Source organism: Lepeophtheirus salmonis, chromosome 3, assembly GCF_016086655.4.
Source record: "Lepeophtheirus salmonis chromosome 3, UVic_Lsal_1.4, whole genome shotgun sequence".
Taxonomy (NCBI): domain Eukaryota; kingdom Metazoa; phylum Arthropoda; class Copepoda; order Siphonostomatoida; family Caligidae; genus Lepeophtheirus; species Lepeophtheirus salmonis.
Genome location: NC_052133.2, coordinates 49,289,367 through 49,305,002, shown reverse-complemented (window position 1 = coordinate 49,305,002; position 15,636 = coordinate 49,289,367). Strand labels below are relative to the sequence as shown.

General features: G+C 31.7%; 1 protein-coding gene across 1 annotated transcript in view; it reads right to left on the bottom strand.

The window, feature by feature from the left end:
- The window catches only part of LOC121115280 (uncharacterized), a 34,037-nt gene continuing 18,401 nt past the window's right edge, over window positions 1-15,636 (bottom strand). The window contains exon 5 of the mRNA XM_040709488.2: window positions 1-1,867. Within this exon, the coding sequence (XP_040565422.1) occupies window positions 1,554-1,867 (314 nt within the window). The 3' untranslated portion in view covers window positions 1-1,553. The remainder of the gene's footprint in view (window positions 1,868-15,636) is intronic.

Genomic DNA, 15,636 nt, shown 5'->3' with positions numbered 1-15,636 from the left:
TTGAGACGCATATTATGTACAGTACATACATAAAAAGGTAAGATGTGTTTATTAAGCATATTACTTCAATTTCTTATAATAATGATAATAATTAAGTTATAATGTCGCCTTGCGATCTACTTACATGCTACGAGTATGTAGCTGTACATTGTCAAAAAAGAAGATTGATTTATTCAAATTGTTCCCCCTGGTGGAGGAGTAAGCAATTGTTATTTTTATTATTAAATTAAACATGACGAAAAAGCCCAAAAAACAAAAAATTAAATCCATACAAACATACATAGATTGTTGTTCACAATATTATTATCGTATCAAAATTAACAAATAGTTGTCGTAGTATTAGTAAATACACTAAACATAAAATATTTAAAAAAATAGTAAGATTGGGGTGTCCAAATATTAATAATCCAAATTAAGTTTAATCGAGCGAGAACAAAGAAACAAATAATGTTACATAGGGGTTGCAGATACATCCGCACACAATTTAAAACCTTCCAAATCCTACAAACCAGTACGTTTATCATTCTGGATATGCAACACCCCAAGGGTGTTGTATTGCTAATTACAACTATTCAGTCATAAGTAAATAAATATAAATAAAAACAATGGAGGAAGAAGAGGAAATATTGTTCACGCAGATCAAAGCCCGGTGAACATTAAGAGTCTTCTAAAATATGATGTTGTCAAGGTGGTTTTTGACGAGAATAGAAAGGGTGCAGTACATACGCCATAAAATACTAAAAACCTGTAGGCGAACGCTCAAGTGCGCCCACTACAAATGGGACAGAATAACTGAGAAATGACTACAGAGGACAATTGTCGACTATTAGTCCTATTTTCATGGAAAAAAACATTCAGGTATATTTTTGACTATGTAAATCTAATAAATACATTTTTTTCCCATAATAATTTAACAAATATTTGACAAATGCCCTTTTAAACTAATTTTATGTCATAATAGTAGGTTATTCTACCTAGAGATTTCTAGTAGTATATGCATAAGCCAAGGAGGGAAGTTACCCCCACGTTTGTGGCTGGCCTATTATAACTAAGAGACCATCACTGTCTCACCGCCAGTACCAATCTGTAGAGAAGCGAAAATGGATACAATTGCATATTAATTGTACAAGTTACAACTTGTACAAATATATTTTACAATTGTATACATGCACTCCTAAAAATGAGAGCATTTGCACTTCTCTACCCATGTGACTTATATTAGTAGGGAGGGATTGAATATAAGGCTTATACCAGCCCTCATTCATGGCAATATCAAGTCTTTTGAAGTCTGCAATTGTGCAAAGAAATGAACCAAGTTGGATTCCGATGAGGGCTTGCAAATCTGTCAAAAGTTGTTGTGGAGGCAGATGGAGGAGAATATTATTAATAGATTTGTAAATATATATTTTATAAATAATTGCTAATAAAATTACAGAGTTTAGTATCTAGAAGGCTTTAAAGTTTCTGTGCGGATTGATCTACAACAAACTATAGTAGTGATTAAAAAAAAATATAGACAAAAAATGATGATTTAATAAATCATTAATTATAAATTAGGGAAGGAAGGATGTCAAAGATGAGGACGTCTCATCCTCTCCCTTGATAAGATGCTTTCGTCTAACGTGTTTAACGAGATTGTAGCGTGTTTTTGACACATACGAGCATTGATCACAGGGAAAACCATTTGTATCAATATGTCGTGCCTCCACATGTCTTCTCATATCCGTTTTGTCTCGAGATTGAAGTCCACAGGTATCACATGACCAAAAACGATCCACTTTTGTCATTTGGCTCAGAATTATCCGATCCAATTCATCTATATCGTCCCTCTCTTCCTTGCAATGTTGCTTAAACACAGAAACACCCCCTGAAAAAGAGTAGAAGAAAAAAAGTATTCAACATGGCCTTAGATAGAAAAATAAGCATGAAATAAAATCATTTTTTTAAAGATTTGGAGATCGTCATTTTATTCCTGTAACAAACTTGGAGTGTTGTGTCGGCTAGTATTTAAACATGAGAACTGCGGTCCAGTCCCAATAATATACTTAATAATAAAACATATTTTACAGGATATGTGGGAAGTAAACACAAAAACAATCTTGGAACAAATATCAAGAAAAGGAGAAATGCCCAAATTGTGGACCTGATATTATGCCCCCTTTGTAATAAAATCTATCAATTTATAATTATTTCATTGTAATGATGTTTTTTTGTTAATTTATGTGCAATTTGAATAGTTTCTTAAGGATTGCTGAGAAAAAGCATTCAAGCTTTTTTTTGTGTTGAAGGGCCACATATGTGCAATATTATTTATACATCTCTTCTTTGACTTAATACGCTGTTCCATCTATCCAAGGTTAATAGGAACAGAAGGTTATGTCATCATGTAATTGAACTTGCTAGAATTTTCAATTTAGTGTACCGTACCGACTGCCGGGCAAAACAGATATATTTTGACGTCATAGAGTATAACAGAGCTACTCTAGCAGTCACAGTCGAGAAAGACAAAATAAAGCTACTCTTGGTAAGAGTTATACTCTTTGACGTCACCATTAAAAAGCGTGGTGGAAGTCAAACCATCATCAGTATGAAAAGCGTAATGGTATAACCTTTTATTTTTATTAACCTTGCACCTATCGACCTTTAAGGAATAATTCAAGAACCAACAGTCCTCAGAATAGACTGGTACCGACACAACGCTACACTTTACTCTTTCCTATTATTGACACCCATTGATATTGGATATTTTCTTTTGCGTAGAAGGTAATAACGATCCAATAATGTTTTAAGTTGATAGATCCAACCGTAGTATCTGGAACAATATGTACATATTAAATAAAAATATAATAAAAAAGATATTAGTAGATGAAAAATACCTTATTTGTTCCTTCTAGAATCCACGTCCTAAGCACATAACTTCCAATCCAATTTGAAGGGCCATTTGAAGAGCAGAAGATGACTTACTGCATAACCATTTTTCGTTTATAATGTTAACTTTTTTACATTTGCAAGAGTCATATAATTCTTATCATTATCAGGTCCCTCATAGGGCCGTAACTAACCAAGATTTATTTTTTTTTTTTACTTAAGTGACGTTTTTATTCAAGTATTTTGAAAATGAAAAATTATTAACTAACTTTAGAAAAGAAAAAACAAACACTTGTTGAGAAAATATGTGTTTTAAAGCCTGACAATCACTATAGTTTTTTTGAGAAAATGTTTTGAAATTGTTTTAGATGACCTTATGTTTTATAAAATTTTATCAATTTGACGAAAAATTTGAATCTACGCTTACATTACTAAGATTTATACATAATACGTCACAAAATTGGGAGTGTTTCCCCGTCTTTTTTCATGAAAAAAGAGTATCTGATATACCTTGTTTCTAAGTATTTTGAGTTTCTGAACATTTATGGAACAAATATACAACCCTTTCTTCTAAATATATATATTGAAATCCATGATGTGGAACTATTCACTACAAGTGTTTTTCTCAAACTTTTTTAAAGCCACGGCGAATTAATTAGATAACCAATAATATATAAGAAACCATTTTTTGATCTTTTACATAAAATTATAGACAGGATTGCATCAGTCATCAACTTGAAATCAGTCTACTCTAAAGTCCAGGCATGTCACTATTATACCAGTTGCAAATTTTTGCCCTTGGATTAAGATTTCTGATTTCGTTTTCCTTAAGACACATGAAAATAACATTTAACCCCCAAAGTTTACGTTTTCGTGAACTACAAAGAGCACCATTTTATACACTATTTATAAGCCTTCATAGCTTAATAAATATACAAAAATATTATTTCAAGCAACAAATTTTACATATATTTTTGAATATTGATTTTTTAAGTTACTCTTTTTTTATTATTATGAAGTTGTATGTCTTCACTTTACAACAAACTATCATTTTTGTCATTGTGAGCAAAAATAAAGAATTTATTGGACTTCCACATGAAAAGTTCCGTTTTATGTTATTTTTTTAGTACGTACAAAATATTTCCTACAATTCAGAACAACCTACCAAAATCATTAAAATATTTTTTGAATCTGGAAATATGTGGGCCTACAAACTTTATTTGATGTTTTTTTCTTATATGAAAGATCCGTCAAGGCGAAAAATAGGACTAAATCATGTAGATTTTGTAAAATAATTTTTGTCAAAAAAAAAAAAACTTTTATGATGCTGGAGCTAAAATAAATCAGAAAAACACCATTTCAAAATAAGGGGGGAGTTAAAATTGTGCTGATTAATATTATTTGGGATTAAACCTACTAATTTTAGAACACCTTCTTTTAGCAAAGTGAACAGATAAAGCCTAAAGCGGGTAATATTCCAACTGCTGCGAAACGAAAGTCTATTGAAGGAGGCTAAAATACGAGCGGACACGTGTCTTGTATAGGATAGTACCTTAGATAAACTAATAAAATGATCAGCAGCTTAAAGCTTTAGCCCACCCAATTAGACCTTGCTTCATTCTGGATACTAGTTACCAGTCAATGAAACCTGCAATCAAATTAATGTTGGTTCTTACAACCACTATTCATGTGAGTCAGAATTTTCCTTTCCATATTGACTATCACAAAATCAAAGGCGAGGAACAAACTGAAAGTAACTTTGAATTCAACTCTGCGTTTCAGCCTCTCGCCCATCTCACTAAGAATAAAATTATCACAGGGAGGCAAGTTAATGTGTCTCACTGAGGTTAACCAGACTATGTATTTTCGTCTTTACAGCTCACAGTGACACAAGACAAGCCTGCATCTTACGTTATTTCTTACATAAAGCTTTTAACTAGTTGTTTTGGAAAAGTGTACCTCGTGAATGTTTTGAGAATCACAAGTGTCCCTTTAGTTGCAAAAGCTTGAGAAACCCTGCTCTAGAAGGCATCATTTTCAATAATATTATACTGCTAAGTACCTCAGTATACCAATTGAATTAGTCTAGTAAAATTTTCAGCATCGCTTAATCATCCACTAGAACGGTTTAGGCCTACTTAAAGTATTTAAAATTCTTAAAAATATTACATGGTAGAAATTGAGAGCAAATGGCGTCACTGGTAGTCTATGTCAGCGTCATTTAGCAACGATTGTTCTATGGGGTGACCTTTACGTCCGATTCTAACGCGTCTTTTAGATTAAGTGTTGCAGCGCATTTGGGTATTTCCACAATTTGAGAAACACTGCACGACGTAGAATAATAAATATGCAATTGATGTTGTAACTACCACTAACTCAGAGGTTCCCAACTTTACAAATATAGCAACCCATTTTAAAACAAAATTAGTAAACGACCCCAATTTTTAAAATATCTTATATATATATTCATTTTTGAACAACAAACTGCCATATATTACAATTATGAATGATAGATTATTTATTCGTATAGTAACTATACACTTTCCATAAATTATTCATCGGAGAAGAAAATCATATAGTGACCATGAAGTTGGAGGTCAGTACAAGACCTCTAAAACGCACCATACGGGATTGTTGATATTTTTAAGTCAAGAATTGCCTCTCCTCAAACATATTTGACTTCCACCGAGCAGACTTGAACACCATTGACAGGGTATTCTTTTACTATTCTTACAAAAAAAAAAAACTAAGTGAAAAAAATAATTGCCCAGATGCTGCCAAATTAGTTTATCTTAATCCAAAATGGGCAAATTTGGCAATACTGTTGGGAGGAACAACAACAGGGTATTGCCGAAATAAAACAGAAACCAAACACATTCAATACCTCCTCAGACGGTGTGTTGAGTGACTTGGGGAACTGTTACATTTAGTATCAAGATATGAACTAACTTAATGTTATTTATAATATTGACATTCGTCTCAAAATTAATTAACATTAACCCATGGCATTGGTATCGAAGCCCACAGTTTGGGAATCACTGCTCTAATACAATAATATAAGATATTGATATTCTAATGAACCCACATACATTGCCAAGAAAGAAATACTTTTTCGTCATTTTCATTCATGTGACTTTATCAATATTTTTTTACTTTAACCCGATTGAAATTAATATGGAAAAAATGGATACATAAAATATTTTATTAATTATTTGTCTGTAAAAATCCACCTGTTTTGGCCAGGATTAATTTCATATGTAATGTTTCTCCCTGGCAAGTATGAGAGATTGGTAGATAATTCCTTCAGAATACTCTATCCCGAAGACGCAAGTCATTCCTTCTGGACAGAGATTAATTGGAAGAAAGTTTGTTTTTCAACAAGACAACGACCCAAAACATACATCCAAGCTCTGCAAAAATGTCTTGGAAAAGAAAGAAGTCTCTCAAATCTTATCTATTATGCAATGGCCAGCTCAATCTCCTCATTTGAGCCCAATAGAGCTATTACCTGGATAGAAAAGTTCGGGAAAAGTGCCCACAAGTAGGAATGAGTTGTGGAGCATTTTGAAGAATGCTTGGAATGATATCACACTCGCCTATAACAGCAAGACCGCCAAAAGTATGTAAAGCATTTATAGGGGCAAAGGGAGCATTTTTGATTAAGCTAAAATTTAAACAAAAATACTTGGATTTTTTACAAATAAATTAATTTTTCTTCCTTTTACTAGCCTAATTACTATGTTACTTGATGATAAAGTCATAGGTAATTAGAAAAATAAGTGAAGTTCCATTTTATTTTATTCCAAACTTTTTCTTGCCAGTGTACATTGTAACAAAACAGATAGGATGGAACTATAGGGATGCTTTATCAGCTGTTCTTAATCCTTTTCCCCACTCCTCCCTAATAAAGAACTACTGCATAAGATACTTATAAGTATATCAGAAAAGCATAGATATAGTACATAATGGTTCGCCTTTTGTTTTTGGTGAGGATTTAAAATCGTATTAATGTTCTAAAATGTGAGACTCTTGAGATGTTTGAGATTAAAATAGAAATGCATAGATGATTTCGTAGACACTAATTGATGTGAGGGTAAGGTTTTTTTATTATTTATATACAAAATACAGAATATTTTACATAATTAAATAGAATACGTATTAAACGATACGAAGGAGAAGGAACAGTCTTTTCAAGTCAAGTGGTATGTAAATAGTTAGTTACTTTTTAAGAAAATGCAAGAAACTTTTTAAAAAAAATTGTTTATTGAAGCGCTATAATTAGTAATTTTTTGTCTCTTCTTCCTTATGTTTCTGTTTTTAAGGTTTGATTGTCTGAGATGATGTCATACAAATATGGATGTATTCAATATTAGGGTGGTCCAAAAAGTAATAAACGTTGGCCTTTCAGTATGAATGAGATTTGGAACATAAATAAAACACAGCAGTAAAAGTACGAAAATACTATTTTAATATTTAATAACGCCACCACGCACCTTTTAAGCTCCCAATTTATTTCTCAATTGGGACACTATTATGTAACTAAAGTTTAATAACAATTGATTAACTTTGGCGTTTAAGGTCATCTTGGGATCAAATAAAAAGTCAGGTTTCCAAACCTATTTCACCTTTTTCGAAGTGAAAATATAGTTAAATCATTTGGGCAAGATAATTACTCTGCAAAATGAATACCGTCCTCGAGAGGATGATCTAGAATTACGGAATTAACTATTGTTTATCTAGAAAAGGAGTCTTTCATTTCATGGCCCAGGAGTCTTGCATAACAACCAGAATCTGTTCAGGGTTGTTTTTTTAAATACATAGAATAAGAAATTTCGCTTCTTGTTTGCCATCCACTTTAACTTTTAGTAGCCCTTAAGGGTACACTGTATATGTTAGTCTGCACGTTATAATTTATCTTTCTATCTTGAAATTGGAGACTGCATTAGCGGTCTGGTTAAGTAAAATTATTGCAACATTTTAATAATAATAAATTAAGCTCCCTTGTTCTAATTATCCGAAGATCTCGGGCGAAAAAAAAAATCTTGCCGTCACTTCGCCTCACCTGACGAAGTTATTTCCTTATTATTAAAAGGTTGCAATAATTGAATTTCAACGGTCCATTGTCGCTTTCTCCAATTTCGAGATAGATAGATAAATTATGACAATTATACAATGTACCAGGGCCTTAAAATAGTTATAACAGGAGGGGTATGGGCTCCTTACCAATATGCCACTGATTCCAAAATTAAAATTTAAGAAAAAAGTCGCACACATTTATCTTTTCGATCGGTCCGACTTTCGGTAAAGTCGACCGTGAGCGCACCTTCATAATATTTAACCGTCCATTTGAAATAGAATAATTTAGGGGTTTTCTCCCTCAACCATTGTAGGAGGAGTCCAGTGACTAGTGGTGTGTCGGTCCTTATATAGGATCTATCCCTCGTGACGTCAATGGGGGAAGGGGTGTTTTTCATTTATTCATTATTCCGTTACATAATAGAATAAATTATATAATATGTTCATATTATATTGTATTATAATAATAAAATGTATTTTTGCAAGATATGTGCAAAAATCTTGATAAATGTTATTTGGCTTCATCGAGAACGACAGTACTGAGGACCAATCCTAAAACTAGACTGGACCGAATAAATAAGGACCACCACAATACTAGCAGTGACCCTCTGCCACTGATGGTAACTGTTTTCTGCTATCAAAATCGTATTGTATTGAAGAAAGATTGGAATGATAAACCCCTCCAACAGAATTGATATTTTTTGGACCACTCCAATATATATACATATTGATACATATTCACTAGTATTATTAAGCCATGTAGTATTAAATCATACTACAACAACGTATTACAAAGTATGAAGGTAATGGTAAGAGGTCATATAGTTCATTGATTAGAAGAGAAAGAAAGAAGTCATCTGATATTCATTCAAATATAATAAGTATGTAATATCGCGAATTATATTAGGTAGTTATGGATTTTCGAAGATTTATTGAATGATTATACAAAGGCACGACGACGGAGTGCAGCAGCAAATAGCAAGCAGAGAGACAAGCCATTCACAGCCAGACAGACACCCTTAATAACATGTGTGCCAAGGCCATGGTGACTGAATGGTTCGAATAAATAAAAATAGAAAATGCAATGGAGATATTATAAGTAACACATTCAAGATGCTGGTGGCTTCCTCCTGCTTTGGTTTGCTCTGCTTAGCAGCTGCTGAATGCGAGCGAGCGTGCGTGCGTGCGTACATGCCTTTATTGATCATTACCATATACAAGATTAATGTACATTTGATTTAGGAATAGATAATTTTGGATTTATATATTTTGTGAGCTTTTCGTTTATGAGCCCCAACTGACTCTTTGTTTTTATAGGATGCAAAGCAAATATCACATGTCTCAGGTTGTACGCTATAATTATGAGTGGTTTCATAGTGGCGACGAGCATTACTAAAATTACTGAAGACTCTATCGCAAACTAAACACTTGCCTCCTTTTCCAGGTATTCTCATCACCTTACCTAGAATTGAAAGTAATAAGGAACACTACAGAATTGGTGGTTTAAGATAAACATTCTGAGATACAATTGTAGGTGAATCAGTGTAACCATCATCCTCAAACCCCCAACCCACCTCACCCCTACAAATATATCATCTCTCAGACAAAATACTATATCTACATAATATTATGCTACGCCTTGGTACTACAACATAAAACAGGACTCTTCAAAACAGATTTTAAAAAAAAGGATCAGAATCAATTATGATTTAGTATAATTCTACAAAATGGGTCAAAACTTTCATTTACCGCCGCGGTAAAGCTTCGTTCATTTCAGTTTACTTCTACAATGATGCAATTTAATCAAATTATTTTTATATATTTGTTATTATGTGGCGAGTCGACATAAAAACAATCTTAACAATAATCAAGAAATCCAAATTTATTTTTTTACTTCATATATACACCAATACCATATTTTATAGACATATTTGAGTCAATTATAAAGACTTTGTATTCAAATTTATGGATGAGCTAATATACCCAAGAGTTTTAGCTATAGTTTACAACCTCTATTTGATTTAAGAGACTTATATTGGCCTCAATATGACGCCTTTTAATCATAAAATGTCAATTTATCATTCTTTAAGGGTGATACAAATCAATTTTGGCTACTTTAAGTTGTGCAATTTGCAGCGCAGCCCAAGAATAATTTGATAAAAAAATGTACGATAATTCGTTGAAAAATACAAATTCACTCAATTATTTTAAAAAAATCATTCTGGCTGGCAAATGTTGTAACCATGTTGGGATTTTGTACCAAGTGTAGAAAGGTGTGTACGTGGTATGAGCATTTAAACTTAATAATATGCCACAGATTAAAGAGTTAATTAGAAACTAAAATAATTTTTCAATTTGATTTTAATAATTTACATACAAAAATGCTTGGAATTGATCTTTTATGCCACACGGATAGAGGAAAATCATTATAAATTGTGATCATGAAGAAAAAGAGACGTTGCAATCAAATAATAAATAGATCAAGGATACTTTTATACACGCAAGAATAAAATAATAGGCCTTGAAATTTGAAGAAATATAGTAATACCTTGCTTTAGGAGTTCAGTTCGTTCCTGGACGGAGCTCGTTAGTATAAGCAATTTATCCCATAAGAAATAACGAAAAAAAATTGCGATTGAAGTGGCTCTCGTGTCCCATCGGCAACTCTAGACCAGCGCATATCCATAAAAAAACTCATATCTCAAGGTATTACTGTATCCTACTCAGGTTAATCATGATATGAATTATGATCTATCTTTGGTGGAAAATTTTATCTTTTACTTTTTTTTTACTTTTATCTCACTAATTTTATTCAGTTTTTGGCAGCAGATATCTTAAAAAAATATATGAGGGGGAACATATAATTTCAGACTCGGTTGTATACAGCCGAGTAAAGTCATGGATATACATAATTTGAAGAAAAAAAACGAGCTCACTTCTTCATATTTTATTATTGAGTTGAGTAAGTGATTTTCGAATCAATCGGCGCAAGTCGAAACAACACTACGTCTGAATATGCTGACTGATTCAAAAACTGATTTTCTTATTTTTGTAATAAAATATAATTTAAAAAGAAAGAATTAGTAACCAATAAAAAAGCAACATTTTAGATATAGGAGAGATCTATTAACCATTATACCTATTAATTAATCATTAGAAAAACATTAATATATTAGTCATATAAGAATCATTTATTTAAAACTTAATACGAGTAGTATTGTTGTCAATTTATAATTAAAGGGAGTAGCATCATGAGATACCATCTGGGCAAAAAATAGAAATAAACCCTCACCAAAAAACTAAAATAAGTAAAATATTAGGGTTGTACCGGTCCTTAATGCAGGACTTAAAATCGACCCCATACCTGTCATCAGTTCTCGATGGATCCCTAATAATATAGTAAAGTAACTATGTCCGTTTACCTATTGAATTAGTATAGTAACTCTTTAGATATCTTTCAAGTACGAGAATAGTTGGCCATTATTTTTCATATAATTATGAATTAGGTATAACTAAAGTACTTAAAAATCTTATAAAAATTGGAAAAGACTTAACTGGTTGATATCTATGATGATCGTCATTTAGCAAAAATTGCTCTATGTAGTGTAGTGTCGGTCCTTATTGAGGATCGAGGTCCAGTCAAGTCCCACTTGTCGGTCCTTAAAGAAGGTAAAAATGATCCCTTGTGACGTCAATGAGGGGTTTTTCCTCCTTTTAATTATTATGTTATATAATATAATAAGTTATAACAATATAATATGTTCGTATTATAATTAAAAATATAACACTTTTTTGCAAGATATGTGCAATAATCCTAATACATATTTCATATATCTTATTTAGCTCAATAAACCATTGATATTTTTATCAATAAAGTAAGGACCGACACAACACTAGCTCTATGAAACGGTTTTCACGTCCAATTCCGACAGGATGACCAATTTATGGGACCAATACAACCCTATAATATATATACTCATGCGAACCATATATTATGTACCCACCTAGTTTGTGATATATGCAGATTTTCAAAACCAGGTTGCATAAATCAAAGTATATCAAACGATGCGTTTTGTGTTATGTATAAAAGTGACGAATTTGACCCCTGAAGAACACGAGCAGGGATAGAGATACAAATATATTACGTACAAGAAAAGAATAACCTTACTTATTGGATGTTTAATCAAGAGGACATGGAGATAGATAATGAAGAAATAAGGAGGTGTATGTAGAGAGATAATGAATTCTGGGTTCTTTGCTTTTTTGTAATAGTTTAAGTTACCTAGAAAGCAGGAGTCAGGAACCTTTTGGAGCCTTATAGAGGCTATACAATTAAATATTATAATAATAATAACTTTCAAGACTTGAACTTAAACTACTTTATCTTACATTAGTTTAATGAAAGATTGGTAGTTAATGATTTTACAATATGTATGTGTCATGTGCAAGTTGCAATTTCTACGTCTCATAAGGTCTAATTAAATTTGTTTAACATCAGACAACTGTCATTTCGATCTATTAATATTACTTGGTGAGTATGTATTTACCAGTAATATAACTGCAGGCTATAGAACTTTATTATGCGCCAGAGAATACAATCATCAATTAGTAATTTTCAATAAGAAAGTCAAAAATTACATCATTAATATATGTTGACGTTCCAAAGAGCATTCAATTACTTCAAACATCCTCATCATAAGTAGGCTGTAAATTCGTTAATAAAATAATTATTTACCATATATTCTAGGTTGTAACTTGTTCACGACAACATAATGCAGTAGAACCCGCTATAAAGCTGGACCTCAAGGAACCGATAAAATCTATCATATATAAAGTAAATCCACGTATCCAATTTATCATTTACTCAATTATTACTCCTTCAGGACTTTCATAAATGTCCGAAATATACAAATATCCGTTTGAAGCACCTTAACCGGGTTCTACTTATAATTAAAAATTCCATTACTTTAGGACGGCCAAATGAACACGACAGGGTACCACATTATCCAAGTTTGCAAAAAAAAAAAAAAAAAAAAAAAAACTCCATGATCAATATTTGTCCAAATATAGTTTGCTACGAGAATACTTTTTTGTCCACCAAGGGGTCTTAAATATTACTCTATAACAAATCTACCAAATTGTTCACGTCATGAGTAACGTCATTTGTCATAAAAAGCGTACTCTGGTGGGAGGGGGAAATTTCACGTAGCCAAGCTACTTGGTGAATAGCTTTTTCCTAGTGTTGGATCCGTCTAAAAAAACCGAATCAGTTGATCCTATCAGTCCGGTCCTAATAAAATGTGTCAGTCCTAGAAGTTGTCCTTATGGGTGCTTTATGTTAGCTCAAATGACGTAGTTACTTAACCTCTTTCAAAGAGACTAAATACCTGAGGTTTACAGTAGGAGGTGTCCGACTAGAACCTATTATTATACGTTCTAGCTATTATTCTTTATTTTTTCTTTGTTTTTATATTCTTCAATCCTAGCTAGGATTGAAGAATATAAAAAGATGGGACCGTTGAATGATAAAAAAGATCGGATCGATGAAATAAAAGACTTATTAGGGAATCAGTCCTAGGACCGATCCAACACTATTTATTGCTGACCACTGCTATCTATAAGAGGAGTAGTTTTTTTAAACCGATAGACGGGAGAAGGAGCACATCATGTCTCAGTCGAGAGTTTTGTGTGCCTTGGACTCCCTCTTCTTTTTCCTTGTTCTAAAGAAACATGCATGAATGCATGGAAAGAGTAGAAGTAGTAGGTATTTGACGATCTCCAAATGGGTAAAATGTGTGTGGAAAGAGAGAAGTATCAAATACTTACCTAAAATAGAATATAAAAGAAACCGATTCATATATTGTCGTCATGATAGATAAGAATTATATATATAAATACATATAATATACACATTTGTACACACACTGATAGATGGGATCTGCATGAAAAAACAAGGAGGAGCAAGGCACTTTGAATGTATGTAGATATATCAAGAGGAAGAGGGAGGATAAGAGTAGTAGCCACCCCCTAACCCTTAATTAACAATTTATTAGTAACACTAGTTCACAGAATTTCAAATTTTAATTTTTTGACTTTTGATTGCGAATATGTGCTTTTGACCCCCCGAGACACATGAAAATAACCTTTATAAATAAAAATATATCCCTTTGTGGCACACAGAGTGCTTTTATGAACAATTTCGACAATATTTAGTGATATTTTTCGCCACGATCTAAACAAAAGAAACAAGCATGCAGTATAATTCGTAGGTACGCCCTTTCAAATTTCTGAGTACGAGAAAAGTACAGAAAAACAATTGACCCTTTCTTTGAAATAAATTCCTCATTTTGAATCACTTTGCTCTAAATTATAATTGACTGTAAAATAAAGATATACAACTTCATAATAGTACAAAAGGGAACCCTACAAAAATGATTTTTGTCTTAAGTGTTATTTGTTGCATGAAAAAATATTTGGTATATTTATAAAGCTATCAAGGCAGATGAGTCTAGTATGTTTTCAGTCCTAACTGAAGACCAGTTCAGTCTTAAAACTTAATAGATCGGTCCTTGATGATGTCACTCAACTTTATTGGGTTTTTTTATCAGTTCTAGTACTGAGAGTCCAAAGGACCAACGGTCTTAAGACAGGACTGGACCAAATAAATAAGGATAGCCTCTGAAAGTGTTGCTCTCTATAGACCAGCCAAACATACATTTTTTGGCTATCAATGTGAATTCCACCTATTTGGAAGACAGGATCTCAATCCACCAAGGGTAAAAGTATGAGTAATGATAAGATAGATAAATAAAGTGTTGTTTTTTATAAAAAGAAAAACAGACAAAAGAGGAGATTGTTTACATATTTCTATCATTTATTATTAATATTATCGTAATTATATCATTATAGAATGTATATGTATAAAAATTATTATTTATATGATCATCATCATAATTTCAAGAAAATGCACGGTAACAATTGCTTAAATAGCATAATTAATTAATGTCTTAAATCTATATACATTGTAGAAGTAGTTGTAATTATAATATTAATATATATTTAATGCCACATTGATTCGTCTTTGACTCTGGATATATATAAGTATATATAGAGATAAAAGTTGGAGCGAGCGCGCATAAACTAATTAATTAATAAATATATATATATTTATATATATTGTAAGTATATTTATATTCAAATGTCTCTCGCAAAAAGCTTTAGTGACAATTGATAAAAAACAAGGCAAGATTAGCACAGAGTAATTTTTTCATTATAATGTTCCTTTTACTTTCTTTCCGTTCTTTGATTATTAAAAAAAATAATAATTGTATATCATAAATAAATATTTATTTCGGTATAATATAATGATTGATTAATTAATTAATTATTTATAAAAAAAAATCATGGTAGAGAGAGACAGGGAGGAGAGGTTGGGCACTATTCTCTTCTTCTTCTTCTTTATTACTTCTCTCTCTCTCTTAATTAGTTAATTAATTGAAGAGCCATCACGAAAAAAAAAAAAAACCTTCCCTCCTTCAACCATTAATAATATTTTTGTTTATTTTTTAAATGCAATTTGAGAATCATTTTGATAAGTTAAATTTAATTTACTACTTAAAGAAAAAAAACCAAGTTTGTATATGATGAGGTGGAGAAAAAAAATTAAGTGTGTTTTCTTTGTATGATAATGAT